This window comes from Echiichthys vipera (assembly GCF_963691815.1).
Source record: "Echiichthys vipera genome assembly, chromosome: 13".
Classification (NCBI taxonomy): Eukaryota; Metazoa; Chordata; class Actinopteri; order Perciformes; family Trachinidae; genus Echiichthys; species Echiichthys vipera.
Genome location: NC_139838.1, coordinates 17,065,815 through 17,087,584, shown reverse-complemented (window position 1 = coordinate 17,087,584; position 21,770 = coordinate 17,065,815). Strand labels below are relative to the sequence as shown.

At 40.5% G+C, this 21,770-nt stretch overlaps 2 protein-coding genes across 3 annotated transcripts; one reads left to right on the top strand and one right to left on the bottom strand.

Annotated features, from left to right (window-relative positions):
* Positions 1 to 2,024: 2,024 nt before the first annotated feature.
* On the bottom strand, positions 2,025 to 14,824 carry pip4p2 (phosphatidylinositol-4,5-bisphosphate 4-phosphatase 2). 2 transcript variants are annotated; one of them, XM_083925265.1, is made up of 7 exons: positions 14,610 to 14,824; positions 9,196 to 9,344; positions 8,056 to 8,162; positions 7,723 to 7,846; positions 6,237 to 6,289; positions 3,835 to 3,925; positions 2,025 to 3,414 (listed from the first exon to the last, which is right to left on the bottom strand). In XM_083925265.1, exons 1-7 carry the CDS (start codon positions 14,713 to 14,715, stop codon positions 3,271 to 3,273), a joined length of 774 nt encoding a protein of 257 aa, XP_083781391.1. In that variant the 5' UTR covers positions 14,716 to 14,824; the 3' UTR covers positions 2,025 to 3,270. The 2 variants fall into 2 exon arrangements, with proteins under 2 accessions (XP_083781391.1, XP_083781392.1); XM_083925266.1 differs by having other exon boundaries at positions 9,196 to 9,320.
* A 3,646-nt stretch (positions 14,825 to 18,470) lies between these two features.
* LOC310955979 (uncharacterized protein) lies at positions 18,471 to 21,755 on the top strand. Its single transcript, XM_083926062.1, has 3 exons — positions 18,471 to 18,616; positions 19,206 to 19,751; positions 20,416 to 21,755. Exons 2-3 carry the CDS (start codon positions 19,216 to 19,218, stop codon positions 20,555 to 20,557), a joined length of 678 nt encoding a protein of 225 aa, XP_083782188.1. The 5' UTR covers positions 18,471 to 18,616; positions 19,206 to 19,215; the 3' UTR covers positions 20,558 to 21,755.
* Positions 21,756 to 21,770: the final 15 nt, after the last annotated feature.

Sequence of the window (21,770 nt, the reverse complement as noted above, 5' to 3'; positions counted from 1 at the left end):
GCTTGTTTACACTCTTAGATGATGCTCTGACGTCCTGAAAGCAATGACCTCATCAGATGGAGACCCATCTGACATCATCACTGTGTTTGATGTGACATCATCCTCAGCACCAGAGAGTGTGTGTGTGTGTGTGTGTGTGTGTGTGTGTGTGTGTGTGTGTGTGTGTGTGTGTGTGTGTGTGTGTGTGCGTGTGTGTGTGTGTGTGTGTGTGTGTGTGTGTGTTAGAGAGAGAGAGGGAACAAACATAATTGTATCAATTGTAGCAGCTCTAGGGAACTCATTACACCATGACTCTGTTGTTTCTGTATCCAGTGTGTCAAATGTGATAAAATCTGTTAGTCATAAATAAAGATGATATATTGTTGTGTATGTCGTGTATTTTTGTTTCTCACTCATTATGTGGAAATACCCTCCACGTTTTATGTACCTCTGGTAAATGGTCTGGTTCATTGTCAGCCAGCAGGATATCTTAAAAATAAAAGTTTTAGGAACATTAGTTTTTGTAGGTGATCCAAACTTGAAAAATCAAGATGAAATCTCCTTTATACAACATTTACATCTGCTGGACAGAATGAGCTCTAGTCAGGACCACAGCGATCCACGTGAGTTCTTTGAATTGTCTTATAGGTGTCTCGGTTTAAAGAAAATTGAGAGAAGCGCAAGCTCTCAAATATGTTTCAATACACTACCAACACATGGAAGGCACTGCCTCGATTATGTATCCGTTTATCACACACAAATCTCAGTCCTGGTAGCTAATATGGTGGAGCATCCTTAGCAGCACTTGGAGTCTCTCTTTATTTTCTTTTTTTCTACTGAGGCACCCAGAGGAGAAGTAACTCATGATCACAGAATGAATCAGAAATGAAAAGTTCCAGTTCGTCTCAAGAGATCAGAAAAGATAGGCAACCGACCCCCCCATGGGATCAGGGATGAATATTTTATCATTTCTAATCCTAAAAGTGTGTTTGCTGAGTCAAGGTGATGATTTAACCTGAATATAGCGGCAGGAATATTCGATGCATTTCGATGCAACAAAAAGTTGATAACACGCCATTGTTCATTTGCTCCTGTGTGTAATCATCCATCACCTCCTGACGGTATAAGACACGGTGTCCCATCCTGCTCCTGGAGGTCCACTGCCCTGCATGTTTTAGGTTTCTCCCTGCTCTAACACACCTGATCACACCTGTGACAAGCTTCAGCTGCTTGATAACGAGCACATCATTAGAATCAGGTGTTGTGAGAGAAAACAAGCTCTCAGGAGTGGGATTGGACACCCCTGGTATAAAACAACAGCACACACACTTATAGCCTTCAACCAGGGCTGCCCAACTCTGCTCCTGGAGGGCTACTGTCCTGCATGTTTTAGGTTGCTCTCTGCTCCAACACACCTGAATCTAATGATGTGCTCGTTATCAAGCAGCTGAAGCTTGTCACAGGTTTGAAAATATTTAGACTCAAGTGTGTTAGAGCAGGGAGAAACCTAAAACGTGCAGGACAGCAGCTCTCCAGGAGCAGGATTGGACACCTCTGGTATAAAACAACAGCACACACACACTTAAAGCCTTTAACAGAGTTGACTCAAGTCAATGTTAACCAATTGCACCACCATGTGGACACATAGCAGTACTGCAGCAGAAAAAAACTGCTTGTGAGAATTATTCTGACTTTCAATTGGAACTTAAATATAAACCTAAATACTTTGTGTAACAGATTATTAATATTAAAATGTTTTAACCACACAGGTGTTATCAATTCTTCTGGTTGATTAATCAAGTAGTTTGTACTCACCCGCACAACCCAAAGGAGTGGTTTAATTAGGCAACGTTAGCGGGAACACCTGTATGGCTTTGTGTCGTTCACTGGTTACTGATGTCATTATCAGACAAAGTATGAAGTATAATGTAGTCTTAATTAAGTACAAACTAACTTAAATAAATGCTGTTTGGTTGAACCCTCTATACGATGTGTGTCTTCAAAGCCAAAGAACAAACAGAACAATACAGGCAGTTTTTGCATTTTATTGATAAATTATCATTTTTAAAAAGACCCATGAGCCATCTTCTCCTTTTCGCCTCACTACAGTCTTCCAAGTACTGAATTTTAACTATGTACAAAGAGTATTTTTTAACAGTATTTTCTGTTTCATCATCATCATCATCATCATCATCATCACATTCAAAACAAGGTTAGAAGTTTGAGCCGTGCCCACTGGTCAAGGTCAGGAGACAGGACGCTGAGTTAGCCTATAGGGAGAGAGTTCACCGGAGGGCAGTGATTATAAGCGGAGGGAGGAGGAGGAGGGTTTACATTCTAACTCACAGGCAGAAAGAGCAAAGACAGGAGCATCATAAGCTTCAGCTACCTCTGTGGAAATGGTAAAAAACACCACCTTAGTGACAGAGCCTTGACAAGTCAACATGCAAACATGACTCATAATGTTTCAGGTCGGAAACAGTGAAAAGCACAGGGAGGTACTGTTCAAAATAACTCAAATAAAAGGGTTATTGCTGTAGTGCGTTAAAAGCAGCATGGAACCAAAAAACAAAAAGCTCCCGTTGATATTTTTGCACTTCTTTACTAATACTGGGCAGCAACATTGGCACACATGGGTTTTTAAGGATTTCTTTTAAAAAATCAATCATTTCAAGAGTTAAAATCATACAGCAGTATTATGTCAGTGTACACAGGCAAGGTAAGTGGTTACAATACAGTATGGGTATGCAGATTTCTGTAGCTGGAGTTTAACTAGCAGCAAAACAACACGTACAATTGCATATAATCGTAGTGCAATGGGCTAACTGCTCTGAGGACGTCATCTCATTTTGGTCTGGTCAGTAACAAAAAATCAAGTACTGATAAACAACAAAATACAGCCCAGAAAGACCAAATCCAACCAGTTCGCTAAACTATTATTTTTAAATCTAAATTTTGGCAATCACCAAGAAAAATCACAGGTTTCTTGTTTTTAGGTTTTTGCTTCTGGACGATTTTGGCAAAACCTAGGCAGGATTTGAGTCCTTGTGGACTAGTAGGAGGACTGACAGACATACATTAGGTTTGTCCAGACACAGACGCAACAAGATACATCTCCAACATACACCTCCTCAAACACACACGACACCTCTTCGGCACACTCCTGTCCAGACGCTCTGCAGACATTCCACTTCACCGGCCGTGGCCGGTTTGCCATCTGAACAAGATGAAAAACAAACTAAAAGTGGTGGGTTTGATCCTCCAGCCGTGCAGGGCCGTGCCGTTCCCACTCTAGGCGAAGCTATTCTCCGGGTAGCTGACTTTGATAGCACCCCAGTAGCAGGCTCGTATCAGACAGATGAGACCAAGCAGGTAGGCGAACGCCCAGGACACGTAGGTGGCATTGTAACGACTGGCAAATTCCCGAGTACCGACCTGTTTATAAAGAAGAGAGGGAATATTAACACGAAGAATACAGATTTTCATTTATGCTCATAAACTTTTGTCTTTTAGGAGAGATTAATAATATTCTCAAAAAAAAAAACGTCTCCAGACGCACTTATATTCTCTCGCTTTTTTTTATGTAATTTCTAATTTTCTGCTCTTGTGCTTGTTACTATTCTACCTGTTTGATATTTTTGTGTTTTCTGTTATTATTTGTGTCTTGATTGTTATGCTATCATTGTTTTGTCATGAGCACAGCGAGGCAAATTCAGTTTCAGTACAACATAAGTTGTATGGCAATAAAGTAATATTGAATCTTAAATGCCTTCATTGCTGAGCGCTTTGCACATTTTTGTATTGTCAGCGCTAACTACCGTGCATAGACGAAACACAAAGACGAAGAGGACTTACTGTTAAACCCACTCCAATGAAAATGCAGATCATTCCTATAGTTATATAAGCACAACAACGCCTCCTGGGGAGCGCACTGCCGACAGACGATCTGCAGGAAGAGTGAGAAGAGAAACAGAACAAAGGTCAGGGTGTGAAGAGAAACTGATCGTATAAACATACAGAATACATTTATTAATTCATTCATCTTCAACCGCTTGTCCTTGTCGGGGTCGCTGGAGCCAATAAGATATTATTATGTTTAGTTTTTCCTGAGGAAAAAAAACTAATTCTTCTGTACAGGTTATGTATTTTCATGTGGTTATGGCTGAAAAAGAAAAATGAACTTCGGTATGAATGAACAGAACTTTGGAAACATTTTGTGGAGCAGTTCAAACTGTTTTCATTTTGATGTTGACTGATACGACTCCCTCTCATTTCCCAGTGTCTCCACAGCCGCCTCTCTTCCTCTTTTTTAAGTTACACAAGAAAGCGCTGGAGGCCTGTCACATGTGCAGCTCCCGACAGCTAGACTTCCTACAAACAGAAGTCGACTGCCCTTAAGCACCGGACTGGCAGCATTTCTTTTTGCTTCACCATTTCTTTACTTTCCTCCCCCTCTCTGCTCTCACATGCCTCTCATGTGACGGGACTCAAGCATTCTTCAGTTGGTATTCAGATGGCTTAAGGGGAGCCCGATCACCTGATTTCTTACCTTCTCCTGCTTTCACGTTTCATCTTTGTTCGACTCACTGTTTGCACGTGGACCACCTGACCTTGTCCTGTGACCATATGTGGAGCTGAACTCTTTTCAAAAGATGTTTTTTTAAAGATTCGAGTGAGAATGAAACAGGCAAACAGACTGGATCTACAGTGCATCAGTCTGACTCACAACAAACAGCCCTACTGCAACACTTTACATATGTAATTGGGGGGTTTTCGTCTGTGAAGTGCTGCTATAGCAACACGTATCAGTTCCTTTTAAACAGGTAAAGCAGTGTAATAAGGTAAAATCATCTCATGACTTCATCATCTGTCATTTTTTTTTTACTTCTGTTACAAGGGAGAAAAGGCAGAGAGAGAGAGAAAATAAGGATGGAGAGAGAGATGGAGAACGGGGTAAAGGTAAAAAAATCTGAACTTTATTGCATTAAAATGCCAAAAAGTGTTCAAATACGGAGAAATCTGTAATATAATCTAGGTAAGGGTCCGTTACGGCTACATTTGGTCGCCTGTCAATGCCACTTTAGCGTGTTTCAGCGGTGTGGTTGTCTGGCAGAAGCTGTCATAAATTTCCTTTTTTATCCAGTTTTAAGCAACATTTTTAACCCCATTATTATTACACGTATTGAGGCCAGGCTCCAATTCCCGTCACACGTCTAGATTAGCTTTCATCACCTCCCCTCCTCTCCTCGCTACTTCAAGGAACTACAAAGCCCGCCATCCATAAAGTAAGCGCTTAAAAACTTTTCCAGCAACAAGAGCTGAAAGTTAAAAGTATTTGCATCAATGAGAAGCTCAGCTGTTTCATACCAAACCACGAACCTACGTGACTGAGATGACGTCAATGCATTTGATGAAAGTCAATGATTTCAGTGTTGTTGTTTTTTCTTCAAAGACCACACCAATAATTTGGGTTTTTACGCCAATTCTCTGCAGAGAATCAACCATTTTAACCCCGCACTTTAGAAAATCTGATTTATTTTGGTAGTCATTGGATTCCATTTATTTCTGTACAATATGAAAATGAAGTTGCACATTTTTGACAGACCTTTATCAACTTCTCAATTAACTTCCAAGTCTGCATTAATGTTTTTTTTATTGTTTTTATAATTATGTTACATTGTAACTATGACACAGAGGTTTTAAATTCAGTGCTTGTGCAGCTTTTTAAGAATAAAAGCTAAGCACTTCTAAGGTACCTAAACCAAATATGTCCAGACTTTTGAAACCTTTATCATCACATCTGGGAATCCTCTCCGTATCAAATATTCAAAGTTTTGTTTGTTTACATGAGTGATTGTGATTGTGATCTAGTTGATTAGATGAAACACAAAGTTATATTAAGAATTGAGGATTTTATACTTAAGTGTATTTAATATCAAGCTTGTTCCTAACTGTGAAAACAACAAGGGTTAAGATCAAATATTTCAAGACTATATGAAATATATATATGATTCAGTCTTTAACTTTAAAACCAGGCAACAATATATATACACTTGGCTAACATCAAAGTTGACTTAATGGGGATTTTTATATACTTCAGAACATTTTAAGATTCTACTAAAGGAGTTCACACCGTACAGAAAATAATGAAGGAAGAAGAAATCAACCAAAAACTGAAAATGGTCAGCTAAAATGTAAAGTTTACACAAGTTGGAGATTAAACTTGAAAAGTTAAATGAAGGTTTGATGGGACTCACATTTTTTTGCAGTGGGGACACTTGGCTAGCGTGTTAAACCGGAGCTCCATCCACTGAAGGAAACAGATGAAAAAGCACCGTTTAGTTACATTAGAGAGGAACATCCACGCATGAGAACAAAGAAATACAACAACGTACTATAAAAACAAATCAATCAACAAAACCTACTGAGAATGATTTTACATGATCAGTTATGATGGTTTGCAACTATAAATCTATGTATTAAGTCTGTACGGGAGAAAGTAGCTAAAAGGTTGGCTAAATTAGCATCTACAATTATTTTATGATATATTAGTGGGGGTTGTAAATATATAATTGCTTCATCAGGGAAAATGATGTAAAAAAAATCAAAGCGATGTTACAGAAATGAATATCCCATCACAGATCAGCATAATTTAAGGTCCTATTGACACAAGTTAAATATGCGCCTTTTGACATCTGGCTTCAGGGGAGGAATGAAAAATTCAATAGAAAAAATAAAATCAGAACTCCAAACCATCTTGATTTAAGTCAATTTTATAAACTAAGAGTCAAATTCCCCTCTCTTTAACAGAAGCTTTTTTCAAAGCCAGATGGCAAAGTCATATAATCACCAGTGTAAATAGCTGCAGATTGAACTGGAGCAGGTTAGGCTGTTGTTAATATGTACACCAGTATGACCAGCTTTCTCAACCTGTTGTTGTGCTGGGGCAGACCCATCGCTGGGGAGACCAGACATTGGCTGGGATGAGCCGGCGTCCTCACTGCCCTACAGATGCCGCAAGCGACAATGTGCACACGTTAAGAGGACAATACCACTGAGACGTTGTCGTACTGACTGAATACCTCAGGTTCTGCACCTTCTCCCTTCACTGAGACTTCTCACAGTTCCTTTTATTGATACGTGACATAAATAGAAGGTATGAGGTGTTTAAACCTCGGTGAAAGTGAACGCATGTCAAAAATACTGATCTTCCAAACATGGTGCAGGAGGAGGATTTCATTTAAGGTGAGAATTATCTGCAAAGGCTGCAACAACTCTGCTGTTAAGTGGGATTGTTAATGAGCCTGGGGAGGAAAGGAATTGTGCAACAAATGCATGTCAGCCACTTGAAACTATAGTATCCTGTTTTCCTTTCAACAAAGATGGAAGATCAGCAGAACATCTCTTTAGCTCTTAGGTGTGCTTGGACTGGGGAATACCGTGTGGTTTGGCTCTCAAGATTATTAATATGCACATACCAACAACAGCACAGTTTACACATTTTATTCGTCTTTACCTACTTATGCATTATGTACACATTATTGATGATTACTTTTCAGTATATCTCATTTTATTTTGTGAAAGCACCAATGGTCAAACCTACTATATTGTCACAATATCGATATTGGGGTATTTGGTCAAAACATACAGTGATATTTGATTTTCTCCATATCGCCTTCAGCACAGCAATCCCATACTCAGCCTGTGGTTGTTTAGACTGGTTGTCTTGGCGGTTTTACGTACAAGAAAGGTGTTGCCACAGTGACCGCAGACCACCCGCATCCCCTCAGGTTGGATGGGCAGCGCCGGCTGGGCGGGCTGCTCCTCTGGGACAACCATCACCGGGCTCAGGTTGATTATGCGTCTGCTGTCGAAGGAACAAAGAGAAGCTTATGATTACAACCTATCCAAGACAGGATTATGGACGTTTTTGATAATATGAAACTACATAAAGGACTTCATGTTACTTAAAAAAGTTGACTTTCCTGGTGCATTTTGTCCAAGCCTCAAATTTGGCAAGAAGAAGTAAACGTGCAAGAAATGTTATCAGACTGAACTTGACTGCATGCTGCCTACCAGTTTGGTCGAGGACATCCTATCCTCCTGGACGTGTCTTTACAGATGAGCAGGCAGTTACAGGGACACCTCACATACTTCTTCCCTGTTGGGGGGTTCTTGATGGGCTGAAAGTCAACATATCAAATTAGTTTAATACAGAACACAACAAGAGGAGAGCAGTTGGTTTAAAACACCGTAGAAGTGACACAGCAGAGCCTCTCAGATGTAAAAAGAAACAAATAACTTTGCCTTTAATCCATGAAATACATATTTGTTCAAATGTCCATATTATGTCCTCTAGCGTCTGTATTTTGCGCAGCACAGTCCCCACTTCCCACACTCAGCGGCTGGTAGCCTTGACCCTCAGCCAGCCAAAAGCCCTAGCTCCAGGGGTCTCATCCCTGACTGGATGTCCTGTAACGGTACAGGTCATCTGCCAACCTCAGGTCCATCTCCAGGCTGCCACTGCACTGAATGCATAACGGAAGAACAGCGCGTGTGGTTCGTTTGTTGACGTTAGCAGACTCCATTTAGTTAATCTCTTAGCAATAACCAATACATGAAAAACTTTACACACAGGATCTTTAATGTATGTAGAGAAGGTCATCGCAGAATGCCTGACGCACAACACTCCAGCTTTAGATTTACATCTGCAGTGTTGAACCTGAGCTGAAATAAGATGCAACAACTGAAGGCCAAACACAAACAACTGTGCACATATTTGGTCCAGTCTAGTAGAATGTCATACGGCTGTGTTGATCAGCTGATGGAAATGGCCTTTACCACCCGAGTGATTGTGATGACAGCCATTCATCCTCCGCGCTGCCTTCACTGACAGCTCGATCAAAGCTCTCAGTTAGACACAGGCGGCACATTCAGGTCATAGAGCATTTATCTCTGAGCTGACTGATCGATGTGACAGATGTCCACTCCAACATCTGGTAAGACTCTAAAAAGGTGGACACTGCCAAAATGAAAAATAGTCAAAGATTTGCTGTAAAAAGCAAATTGTTTCTCTTGATTTTCAGGAAAGGAGAGTAGAGGAGCTTAAAGAAAACCGACGACTAAATGTCTTCACTCAACTTGGCGGTTGAACTAATACAACACCAACAATCATTTTAAAAGCCATCATCATCCTCAACAACGGCCTCCACTTACTGTAGCTTCGTTGCAGACTGTGCACTTGACCACGTGCTGATGCAGCTTTCCATCCAGGTTGATGAGCGACTGACAAACACGGCAGTTGATGACAGGCACACCGCCAGCGTCAGGGCTGGCTATGGCTGTGTAGGGAGGAGGTAGTTCGGCTTTAAGAAGAAGAGGCCAAAGCACACAACACAAAGCCAGCTGTTAATCGCATGCATGGAAAAAACTGCAGACATTAAACAGACAGACTCTGGAGGTTAGCTTCACACAGGAACATAATATCAGAAGGTGTCCTTGGTCGATAAAAAGCCACAAAGGAGAGGAAAATATCTGGAAAGAGGGCCCTTAAATGAAGATTATGTTATCAAACTGCTATTTCCAAGGTCAAGAATAAACCTCAACACATATAATATGTTGTGGACCAGGATCCTTGTTTAGACATTACAACAGTGTAATATGGGAGATAAACTGTTTGGAGATAAACTGCTCGTGGATAATGTGAATAAAACACAACAAAATCTTATTTCTGATGAAGGTTCAACAGACCAGAAGAGTCATGATCAAACAAAACAAAAAACAACAGATCGCGGTCCAAAACTCTGAATGTGTGTAAAAACATCTTATATAGAGCAAAAAATTTAACAATTGCACAACTTTGTTGATAACTGAAGAACCATTGACTTATTGTCCGAGCAACAATGACAAACGTTTGAAGGTCTATTGTCTACGTCTATGGTTATATGTGTTTATGGTCTAACTTATATAGTATGTCATTAATAATACACTGAATTACGATTGATAAATATCGTTATTACAGTAATTATTATATTATTATTATTATTATTGTAATTACCATTATTATTATTATTATTATTATATTATTATAAGCAACGGTACTAATTATAATTAATTTTTCATTATTTAATATGGAGAAGGGTTGAGATTAAATTAGTTCTTCTTCTTCTTCTCACTCCTTTCTGAACTGTAAAGAAAAAATTGTTAAACATTTAAATTTTGCTTTATGATTTTCCTTGCTTCGCAAATATTGCTTAGATGGTCTAATTTCAATTCTGAACAAGAGCAGCTGTGGCTCAGTTGGTCCGCTAATGTCTGGTGGTTCGATCCCCGCCCTGCCCTACTTGTGTCATGGCCGTTGTGTCCTTGGGCAAGACACTTCACCCAGCTTGCCTCGTGTGAATGTGTATGAATGCTGTGTGTTTGAGGAGGTGGTCGGAGCAGCCACGCTTTCGTCAGTCTGCCCCAGGGCAGCTGTGACTACTATCGTAGTCTACCACCCTGTATGTCTGTGTGAATGAATGGGATCCAGACTCTGTAAAGCGACTTGAGTGCTGAGAAAGGTACTAGATAATAAATCCAATCCATTATGAACAAACAAACAAATACAATACAAAAGGCAAAGTTACAGCTTCTTAAAAGCGAAAATTTGCAGCTTTTTATAATCAAAACATTAACGGATGATGAAAATCATATTTAATACACAATGCAAAAACAAACATTTAATGCATCCACATTATCTTACATAGCTTATATTTGTCTGGCAGCCTGAAAACACTTATGTATAAAACTGTCTGCAAACCCATAAGAGTCTGTGTGCATCTCTGATTGTTCAACACGTGACTCTTCTCTGTCTGTCAGGGGCCGAGCACCACTCTGTATGTTTAAAAAAGAAACAATGGGCCCTTTTAGACGCCAAAGTTGAGGCGTAATATCCACACACACCCACGTGTTACATGAGCTGGTGTTCTTAGTGTGAAGATGTGGCATTTTGAGGACATATTAATTTAACAGAACGTTTGTAAGTTATATATAATACATTTTATTCATAAATACATGGGTAGAAATAAATACGTCCTGTCTCAAAGCATCCAACTTTCTTGTTACTTTACAGAAACATGTAAAGAGGTTCACTTGTTAGCGACATTTAAATGTTTCTGCTAATGAGGCTAATAAGATTCTAACTATTTTGGTTGAGAAACAAATAAAAAGCCAGACTGATTAGTGTTTTGTGATCCATACACAAGTATAATCAACACAATCAATGGGTCAGACTTAGAAATGTTCTCTAAATGTCTGAAAGAACATCTGTGAACTAACTACAGTAGCCATTTAAATGAACTGTGCACTGTTTAATCCCACATTAGCCTTGTGTGTAATTAGTCTACATTCCATGTGTTTTTCACCGTGTTAACACACTTAATCCTTTGATTTTCACCAGTCACTACCTTTACTACTACTTCTGTGGTAGGCTAGCATACATTGCAATCTGTGTGGCACTGAAATCTCCATTAAAACCATTTAAATCAACCTTCAACTTTACATTAATTTAGTCATTTGTTGTTGTAATTTGCCCCTGAACAAATATCGAATCATTTAATCAATAAAAGCGGATTTTCTAAATAAAAACTATGAAAGATGCCATTAAATATGTTGCTTCACTTTAGGGCTGGGTAACATGACGATATATAGAATATACTACACCGAAGTGTTTATCGTTTATTTCTCTTTATATCGCAATGTCGAAAAACCAGTGGCCGAACTTTGTTACAGCAATATTCGGACGACACTTGCAGGCTATGTTCATTTACACTAAATGTCTTAATTAAATGAGAAAAGTACTTTTCATTTGTGAAGTATTTATTTTACATAGGAGTATACAGAAATAGGCTTTACCATGTAGTCATCTAATATAGACTTTATTTTTTATGAGATATGAGTTGTCCTATATCTGGAAAAAATGTTTTGCCATTTTGCTGAGTCCTACATTTGAATTCGAAGCAAAGTCATCGAACCCTAAGTACCGATTTACCTCAGAGATCAGGCAGCGATGGGACCACAGACAAGTGACCAACAGCGACTCTTGAGATGCATCATCAAGTCTTTGTAAAGCCTGACCCAAGTCTACTGACCAAACACAAGGGAAGCATCTAATCTTACAAAAAAAACACACACAACTTGAGAAAATGGGACAAGTCAACAGTTTTAAAAAGTTTGGCTCTGACATTCAGAGACACTCGACAGTTGACGCCGCAGGGACAGATGGGACACCCCGGCTACGATTGGGCAAAGATTGTGGCTACAAATACAACCAAAGCATGCCAGAAACTGGACACTCCTACTGTGTGCAGGCAACACATGGCAGTGCATTTTCTACTTATCTGAGTTAATCCAAAATGTGGCTAGAAGCAGACCGGACTCTCTTCTTTAACCATGAATGCTTCTATAAGAGTATGAAATAAAATCCTAAACACCTTGAATTCAAACACAGTCAGCACTTCCTTCCGTTATCCACCTCCGAGTCTCAATCTCAAAAGAGGCCTCTCTGCTGTGAAGCTGTCTCGTGTATGTCTGAAACTGAATACAGCAGCTATAGGTTTTCATTGGCTGTCCTCGGAGCCGGAGGTAAGACGGGAAGAGGCGCTACTACAACCACCACCACCACCAGCAGCAGCAGCATCACAACAGACAGCCACCATCACGCCCTGTCCACGGCCTATGGTCCTGCCTTGCTGTCATGTTGCATTGATCTACATTTTTCTTATTGTCAACAAATCCCATGAAAATATTAAAACCAACATCTCATTCAACTCATTAGGTCCTACAGAGGATGTAAATTTTTAAAAATAGGCCACAAAATAATAAGATTTTTCTAAAGCGTTGCCTCTGAGTGAAAGTAAAGATGAAGGGTTCATTTATCACTGAAAAAAGACACCGTCTGGGGTTACACAGCCTCTTGTTGCAGTCAATTCATTCTGCCATTCAAGTGCAAAAACATCAAGAAGGTGTCAACAAAATTGAGCGTCCATCCATTCAGATGCAGCCAAGGTCATTGGTCTCCGCCCCTCGCCACCACCACACTGTGAGTACAGCAAACAGTGAAGCTCTACCCAATGCAGCTGAATAAAAACAGATGGACAACTTTGTTCATCAGATAAAGGAGTCGTAATTATTCAGTCAGATTGTGAAGATATACAGCAGAGAGAGCAGTCACAATGAACTTATCTCACTCGGTCCTAATCACAGCTCATGTTCACTCAGCTTCCTAAATGTGGCTGATTATTATTCAAAGCATCTTAGTTGATATCAAAACAGCTCACTATTGGTTACTTTGACTCTAATTAATACATTTTACAGACTGGCTGACTTACTGTGCTCCCAACAAACCCAAAGAACCAAGAATTAGCCATAATCCAGACTGCAGACAGGGAGGGAGGAGAAACTAGGCCATGAAATACACTGACGTTCATTTGGGCTTAAACTCAGTCCAGTGTGTCGGCTCACAGGTTATTACAGTCCAGTGTTAAAGTCTTTATGAATAATCTGATGGTGAAATATCAACTCTACAAGATTAAACTGCTTCTGAACAACAAAATGTTTTACATTTTATTTACTTGATATTAGCCGTCTGTCCGTAAATGCTCTACAAAGAGCATTACATGTTCAATGAATCCATTCATCTGCAGAAAGGAAACAAATGTGTCTTAAGGAGACCATGACACAAAAAAGGTAGAATCAGAGGGAACTTCGCACAGTGTCTGCAGCTAAATTCACTAAAAAACAAACCATAATCCTTTGGCATGTCTTTTTGTAGAAAAGAGGGAACTTCTATTGCGTAAAGCAAAGAAGAAATATAATGTGTATCCAGCTTCAAACTGGAATTTGATCTTTTGCTACATAAATTAAAAAATCATGAATCATAAAATAAATTCAGGGCAAAGGCCACAGACTTCTAGACTGAGTGGATTTATGAGCTGTAACTGCCTGGGTCATCCAGCTGTTTACTAAGCAAAATGTGGACAGTGTCAGTTTCCTGCACACATGTTTAGCTGTATTACAGATGCCAGAGTAGATTCAATCTGTCTTAGCGAGGTCAAGGCCAAATATGTGTTGTTTACAGTCCAGTTTCCAAGCAAAGACACAGTTAGATGTAACGGTATGGGTTCGGTCCCCTTTTGTATTTGACACATCTGTGCATTTTGTCGATTTGCAGCTGGGACAAAGGACTGCCTTCATCTGCAGCGGGTCATTCATCCGACGTCAATCAACAACATCAACACATCCGACGAGGCCTTACTGCCAGTGTCACATCACGACTCACAGCCCACTGTTGTGTTTGTAAAGACATCCCAGGCCCCAGACAGTGAGTCGTGATGTGAGCACGTCTGCAGTAAAAAAAAAAAAAAAAAAAACCCAGAGCTTGCTGTTATTGTAGGCCTCTCTTCTCTAACCCACTGCTCCAGTTCTCACAGTGCAAAGCTCCACCTTTTTTCTCAGCTGCACGTTGATCGCCCTCGCCTGCATTTGCATCGCTGCAGTTTTTATTTACGCACAAACTCGATACGCCCAATAATGAATCAGCATGCGGGCGGCGGGGCTCCCTCTCTCTCTCTACATGTCGCGGTGTTTACCTCGGGGACTTGAATCCTGCAGGTACGGGGGAGCAGTGGGGGTCACGTTCTCGGAGTTGGGACCCGACAGCAGCGGAGATCGCTCGTCCATGCCGTCCGAGGCCATGTCGTCAACCGTGGACGGTGAGGGTTTGACGGGAGGAGGCTCCTGGCTGCACCGAGTCTTCACTCAGCACGGAGGAGCAGCAGCCGGCGGCTGGTTGTTGGTGCCGAGTTGCTCCGGTCCAGCAGCCCCGGTGACGGCAGCCTGGAGGAGGAGGAGGAGGAGGAGGAGGGGGAGGAGCTCCACGGTGATCCCCGCCCCTCACTGACATGACCCGGGGCATTGGCAGAGCTTAAAACCATGTACATGGAGCTAAATAGGCGACTGGGAGCATAAAGTGATGATGAAGATACTTTGAGGGCATTTTGTGTAAAAAGTATGTACCGGATTTGAATCAAATCGAAGTGCACTGCAGCCTGTAAACATGTGCACAGGATTTTTCTTTTATATATTAAGTCCATTTTTCCATAAGTAGATATATAAAATGTCCTGCTTGGACTCAGACGCATTTTCAGAATTTAATAATAATAATGATGCTGGAGGGACCGTTGCAAACAGCGATTCCCAGTGTTTGCCACTAGATGTCACTGTCGGATCAATTCTGGGCGTCCATCGGTCTTTATTCTGTTCAAATTCAAAACATGAATGTTGTTTGGGCAAAATCGTAAATACACTGTGCTGCCAACAGCATTTCAATGACGCAATCAATATCAAATTCAATTCAATTTTATTTACAGTACCAAAACATAACAAAAGTTATCTCAAGACACTTTATATGTAGTCACATATAAGATGTGTCACTGTTGTGTTTACGTGTAGAGCACACTCTGTGACTTATTTATGATTTACAGAGACCCAACAAGTCTATCTTTAATAACAATATATATATATATAAATATATAATAGTATTAATGCAGCAATCTTGTGCACATATGTCAGTATTCCACCATCCGTGAATTTAGTTTTGTTGGGTTTAGCATAATGTCACCTTTATACTAAAAAACAACAATAGAGGATGCATTGCATATGTATTACCTTATTCAAATTGGATTGCGTGACCATTTTAGAGGGTTCACAAACAGTCCTCTGTTTGGTCTAATTCAGAGTTGTGTATGATCAAAAGTTATACGTCTCCAATTTAGGTTACTTTAATATGCAATAACTCTTTCAATGAATTTCAAGTCTGTGTATTAGAAAAAAAGAAAAAAAGGGGGGTATGTGTCCAAAAACACATAGGAGTTACATGATATAGGCTAAATCGTTTACATCTCTGGTTCACCCCAAAAAGATAAAACCTTACAGTAATCTCACAAAATCATTTTTCCATATGTATGTGATCATGTCAGCGCAATTTAGACAAGTCCAGTGGATTCATAGACCCAGAAAACATGGGGTTAGACACCAAGATTACTTGATTTTATACCTGCCCATCTTGAACGCCATCTTTCTAGTTGTCCAACGTTGGTAAACTTTTAGCTATTAAGGACACCCAAGACTACAAGACACAGCTGAGAAACCTTGTGTTGGAATTTCTTTAGGGTTAGGGTTTGTTTTTTTTTCATGTATGCAGCCGTCCGTCTTGCCAGGCGGTAATCCTACTTAGTGTCAAGATTGATAGTCGTCTATAGTGTATTATGAGTGTATTCATGATTAATTGTAGTGCATTCATAATGCTTCATGACTACACTACACAAATATGATGCTTTCTGATGCACCAGATCAAGTCATAAAACATTATCGATGGGACTTACATTTCATTATAACTGTCTTATGGATGCTCTTGACCTGTTATACATGTTTTAATAAGTTTATAAACATTGATTAATGGGGCTTATAATACAGACTTCCTGCAATGTATATGCTACTTACAGTACCTACATACTCACCTCAACAATAAAGATCACAAGATCTACTTATGAAAATCCCTAAGTTGACCAAAAAAACACGATGTTCTTCACGGTGTACTGCTGCAGATGTTACCTGTTTAGAAAACTCAAAGTCATTATCAGCATGCAGATGCACTGTGATTGCCTTTTTCTGTAGCGCTGCTGTTAATAGGAAAGGGTGTCTCGACCAGTGCACCTCAAGTGTGTGCATGTATTGGTCATATTACACAAGCACGGCACTAAATTACTTTATTTCTGGTTAAGCATGATGAGTGAGAGGGGCCCCACACAAAAAGTAGCGTAGGAGGCCATTGCCACCTTAAAACGTCCCTGTGGACAGTTACATTTACCTGCTGCAGCAAACTGGATTTCAAATGAAGCAAAGTGCAAAATTTTAGCCCAAGAAACATTGTGTCCTCTTACATAGGCCTATGGAGCAAATGCACTTTAGGGAATATATATGGTAGATGTCCTTCAGCCATTCTTTTATTATTATTCCCTTGGTCTATACTGAAAAAAATACTGAAATCAGTTTATAAAATGCACTACTACAGGCTACAATGACCCTGCCTGTTCCAGTACAGAAGGGTCACCAGTCCAGAAAGCTCTTTTTTCTCTGTTTTACTAATTATTTTATTCACTTATGTGCAACTTCTTTCCTTCATGGAGGAATGATCCCTCCTTCCTCCCAATTAAAGGGTATTTTGTTTTGTTTTTTTTCCAACTCAAGGGTCTTAAAAGAGTGTCATGTGTTGTACAGATGGTAAAGTCCTCTGTGGCAAATGTTTGTGAATATAAACACAATGGACATAATAAACGATTCTTTATTGGCCTTCAAAGCGGATGCATTTAATTATCATATTACATATAATTATGGGATCAGTGCATGTACAGCTTATTTGTGCATTGTTGGTGTTTTTATGACCGTATTAGATTGTACATGTTGTGGGGCGTGTTTTCTATGTTCTGTTGTGTTTAACGTTGAGGTTATATACTGATTGTTTGAGCAGTGTAAGGGTCATTTCTTATGTTTCAAATGCAATACAAAAACTGTCGCTGTGACTATTTTCCTGTCTCTATCACTGGGTTTTTTGAGTAAAAAACATTGTGTTTCTTCATCTGAATGAAACAGTTAACCTTAGCTTTGTTTGAACATCATTAGCAGGACCTGAAAACAGCATCTGGCTGCATCGCCGGCTGTACACAGCCAAAGAATCTGTGTTGACATGACTCATCTAGAGTGATTTCCACCCTTCTTAAGATCCAATGTTTTACAGTCAGAGATTCACAGTTCATCTTTTAAGATTGATGGTGTATGTTTGCTCCATGTTCTTTCCTCCCCTCACATTACAACATCCTCCATACAATGATCCTCTTTGTGCCAAAACACGTCTCCAATTCCTTGTTGCTTATGTCAGGGTGTAAGCTTCAGGCTACATCAATGAAAAAAAAACTCCCTGAATAAACACAGATGGTGTGAATAATCTTTGGGACAAAAGTTTGAGTACATGTACAGCAGAATAACAATGTCTAAACTGGTAACAAATTGTTTCTATGCACAGCTTGCTGTTTAGATATTTAGAGCATTTTGAGTTAAAAATTCCAGCCGTCTGGTCCTGTTTAGGACACAGTAAAAAGGCTCATAAATTTCCAGAAGCATCACACCTCCTTTAGAGTCTTTAGAGAAACAAAGCTGCACATTTTTACCAACAAACAAAAAAACAGTCAACAGTCCAGCATGGAAACTTAGTTTAATTTATTTTAAGTAGAGTAGAAGTTGCAGAAAAGTCCTTCAATATAACCTATCCAGCCTGCATGGTGTGTTGGTGTTCAGCCTCTACCAGTGACGGCTATATGTGACGCGCTTCGGGGTGAGTTCTCCTCAATTACTCCGCAGACCCTGACGGAAAATCCTTGCTCCTGACTCTAAAGTGCTGTTACCGGGCCAGTAAATAGTGATCACATCGCATGTAACAGGCTGCAGTCGACGACTCATATTTTCCAGCGCCTGCAGGAACCAGAGGAGCGTCGCAGGCAGCGCTCACAGAGAAGCTTCGTCGCAGGACTTTTCTGCAAAGGTAAGACAGTTTTATACACACACAGGCGAGAGACCCGAGTGAAAGTGGTGTAAGGAAAGATGTTTGTGTGTGTTAGAGTTGTTGCAGTGATTACAAGTTGCGTATTTGCTGCAAACTAAACAGCTTTACCAACATGAGAGAAACACTTCCGGAGATAATACTGTATTTAAGACATAAAACGTACATTTGCAACCACAATCTTTCGGAGAAATAATGTTCTTGATGGAGAAATAGGTGGCTGAAATTATCTTCTTTGTCCTTTATATTAAACTTTACCTAATTTATTCTTTTATTTTGGAGGCAAATGCGCACTGTGCTTTGACAGCGTTTTATTTAATCAATAATGGTTAATGTGCTCTTTCCCAAAACAGTATGGAAGTGCAAATATAGGAGGAAATGTTTTTTGAATAAAACAATAGCTTTGATACAGGAAAAGACCACAGTGGAAAAAAATGTGTGGCGGAAAATGGTCTGTCATGATGCCAACAAATAGCCATTACAGCTGTGTGTGTGTGTGTGTGTGTGTGTGTGTGTGTGTGTGTGTGTGTGTGTGTGTGTGTGTGTGTGTGTGTGTTTGTGTGCGTTTCAGACAGTTGGAGATGCTCCAGGGGGCCGTGCTTTGCCTGTCCTGCTCCCTCCTGTTGGGGGTCTGCTTCCCAGCAGAGGGTGCAGAGGCAGCTGGGCCTCTTCCCACCTTCTCCCCTGAACAACAGTCTGGGGAATCGGACCTTGAGGATGGGGAGTGGGGTTCTGGATCATCTTTTCTGCACCTGCTGCACAGCTTCCCTGCTGACAGCCCCTTCATAACAGAGACCCCAGGAAAACCAATCAACTGCACCCAGCGCTTCTGGCTACCACCGTCCTCTCCGATCTGCTGGGAAAACATAGCCGGACCTGAGGAGTTTGCCAGGTCCCGTCTGCTTGTTCTCCAGAACAGGGCTGCCTTGCAGGCTGTGTCCACCACCAGCGGGGTGGAGGAGGGAGGCGTCTCCTACGAACACCAAGCCAGAGAGGAGGTCCAGGGGATCCACTCAGACCACCTGAGTGTGGTAGAAACTATGCAGACCATGGAAAAGGTGTTTGTCTCTCTGGCGGAGAAGAGGCAAGAAGGGAAGGAACAGGGGGTCTTCACAAGGTGAGAAACGGAAGTCCTTGGACCATTTGATAGAATAAATAGCCTAAGGGATTGTATGACAGTTATTTGGGAGGGGGGACTATACTTAAAATGTTGTGTGGTAACTAAAGAAGTGGGGATAATGTGAATACCCTGATTTTTTTATTAAATGACATAGATCATGTACATATCAGAGGTTGGCTTTCTGTTGTTGCATATTTATGTTTATACACCGACATTTGAACCATACTTTCCACAATTCAGTCTCAAAATATACACCTAAAAGCCCCACTGTGCAGACAAATTAAATCAATTTCTGGTGATCTGAAGCCAGCTGTGGGATTATTCCTGAATCCCTGTTAGTGAGGCAGTCAGGAGCCCTGGATCAGTGTTTGTTGTTTGGCCTTATTGTAACGCTGCTTGAATGCCAAAGAAGACGCAGTGGAAACAGCATCCAGACAAGCAGCTGAGTCATTGAAAAGTGTTTTTCCAACAGTCATCTGTCGGGACATCTGGCTGAGACGAGGCCCTGGCACTAAAACGACGGCAGAGAATAAACGCAATCCGGTGCTTTCTTTCTATTAGATGTGACACAACAGACTGACTTACTACTTACGCAGAGTAGTGTATAAATGTGTCAACAAAAGTTTAAGACATTTACTTGTGATTTGTCATTCCCTTTCAGTATAAAGGAGCTTCTCGCCAACACAGGGGACGCCATTGATGGACGACAGCACATGGCAAACATCCTGGAGAATAATTTTTCTACTCTAGAGAATACTCTGCTTAACATACAGCTTCGACTCAACAAGCTCATCCCACAATGACGAGGCCCACTCGCCTCTTTTTCTTCCCTCATTTGAGCTGTATTTATATATTCATGTATTGTACAACAATGTAGCAGATGCATGCATGATCAGGATTGTGTTAGTCTGTAGTATGAGGACAAAACACGTCACCAAAGCACCTAAATGTTACATGTGTAAACCATACAGTGTGTGGTGTGGACTGGAATCAGCAGAGATAAATACACCTCACATTATCAGGGAGAATTGATGAACATGTAGTTTTTAAAGGGATAGATTTTTAAGCAGCGTTGTATGAGGTATTTATTCATAGTCGGAGTACAGAAGATGGCGGCCGGCACGCCCAGTTTGGAGGAGGGAGCAGGACAGACAGGCACAGAAGCTAAGACCATAACTGCTGTAGACAGGGGCAGCTGCTTAACACATTTAAGCCACTTAAAAAAAGAGAAATATCAGTTTATGTGTACACTCTACGAAGTCACTCTTTTGACTGACTTCTGCAAGTTTAATAGACAGTTGATTCATCCAATTACACCTGCTAGGTATGTTTTGAAAGTCCCTTTTTCAAAGACAGCTGTGCTCTTATTAAAACCTTCAGACTCCATTGACAAAAAGTCATTTTTACCTCACAGAACATGAGAGTTGCTGAACCACCGCTGCCTTGATCAGTTAGTTAAGTTTTCTTAGTTTTTAACCCTTGAAAACAACAGTCACACAATAATGCAAACATCATAACTCTCTAATGTTTTTGTCGATGCAGTCTGGTGGCTTTGACAAGAGCATAGACAACAGCTTCAGTTCCCCCTGCGCAAATGTAACAAGGGGCGTTTGACTGTAAGGTAAAGCAGCGAAAGATATTGTCAATATAGCGTACATTTAACTTGATATAGATTTTTTTTAAGGTGGCTAAAATATGTTTAGCTGCTGCTGCCCCCATCCAGCAGTACATTTTTAGCTCCAAACTGGGGTTGGGCTGACCGCTATCTACTGTAGGTAATACAACTATGAGTAAGTATCTCTTATGACCCCACTTCAAAAAAAATCTGAACTTTCCCTTTAAATCATGTTTCATGTTTCCAGTTCGCAGACATGTTCCACATGGAGATTTCATGGTCGTGCTGAGAGCCTCTAGTAAAACAGCAAGACAGCTGTGAAGCTTGGAACAGAATAATTGACATGTTAAACACATCATTCAACATTAATAAACAGCATTTTCATACGTCCGTCTCTCCAA

Bases quoted from the DNA above. Each gene is read 5' to 3' on its own strand.
- pip4p2 (XM_083925265.1), bottom strand. From the start codon at position 14,715: ATGGCCTCGGACGGCATGGACGAGCGATCTCCGCTGCTGTCGGGTCCC. The intron at 9,345-14,609 runs GTAAACACCGCG...TTCTTCTTAAAG, and splicing joins GCAGGATTCAAGTCCCCGAG to CCGAACTACCTCCTCCCTAC. The intron at 8,163-9,195 runs GTAAGTGGAGGC...GTTGACTTTCAG, and splicing joins CAGTCTGCAACGAAGCTACA to CCCATCAAGAACCCCCCAAC.
- LOC310955979 (XM_083926062.1), top strand. From the start codon at position 19,216: ATGCTCCAGGGGGCCGTGCTTTGCCTGTCCTGCTCCCTCCTGTTGGGG. The intron at 19,752-20,415 runs GTGAGAAACGGA...ATTCCCTTTCAG, and splicing joins GAACAGGGGGTCTTCACAAG to TATAAAGGAGCTTCTCGCCA.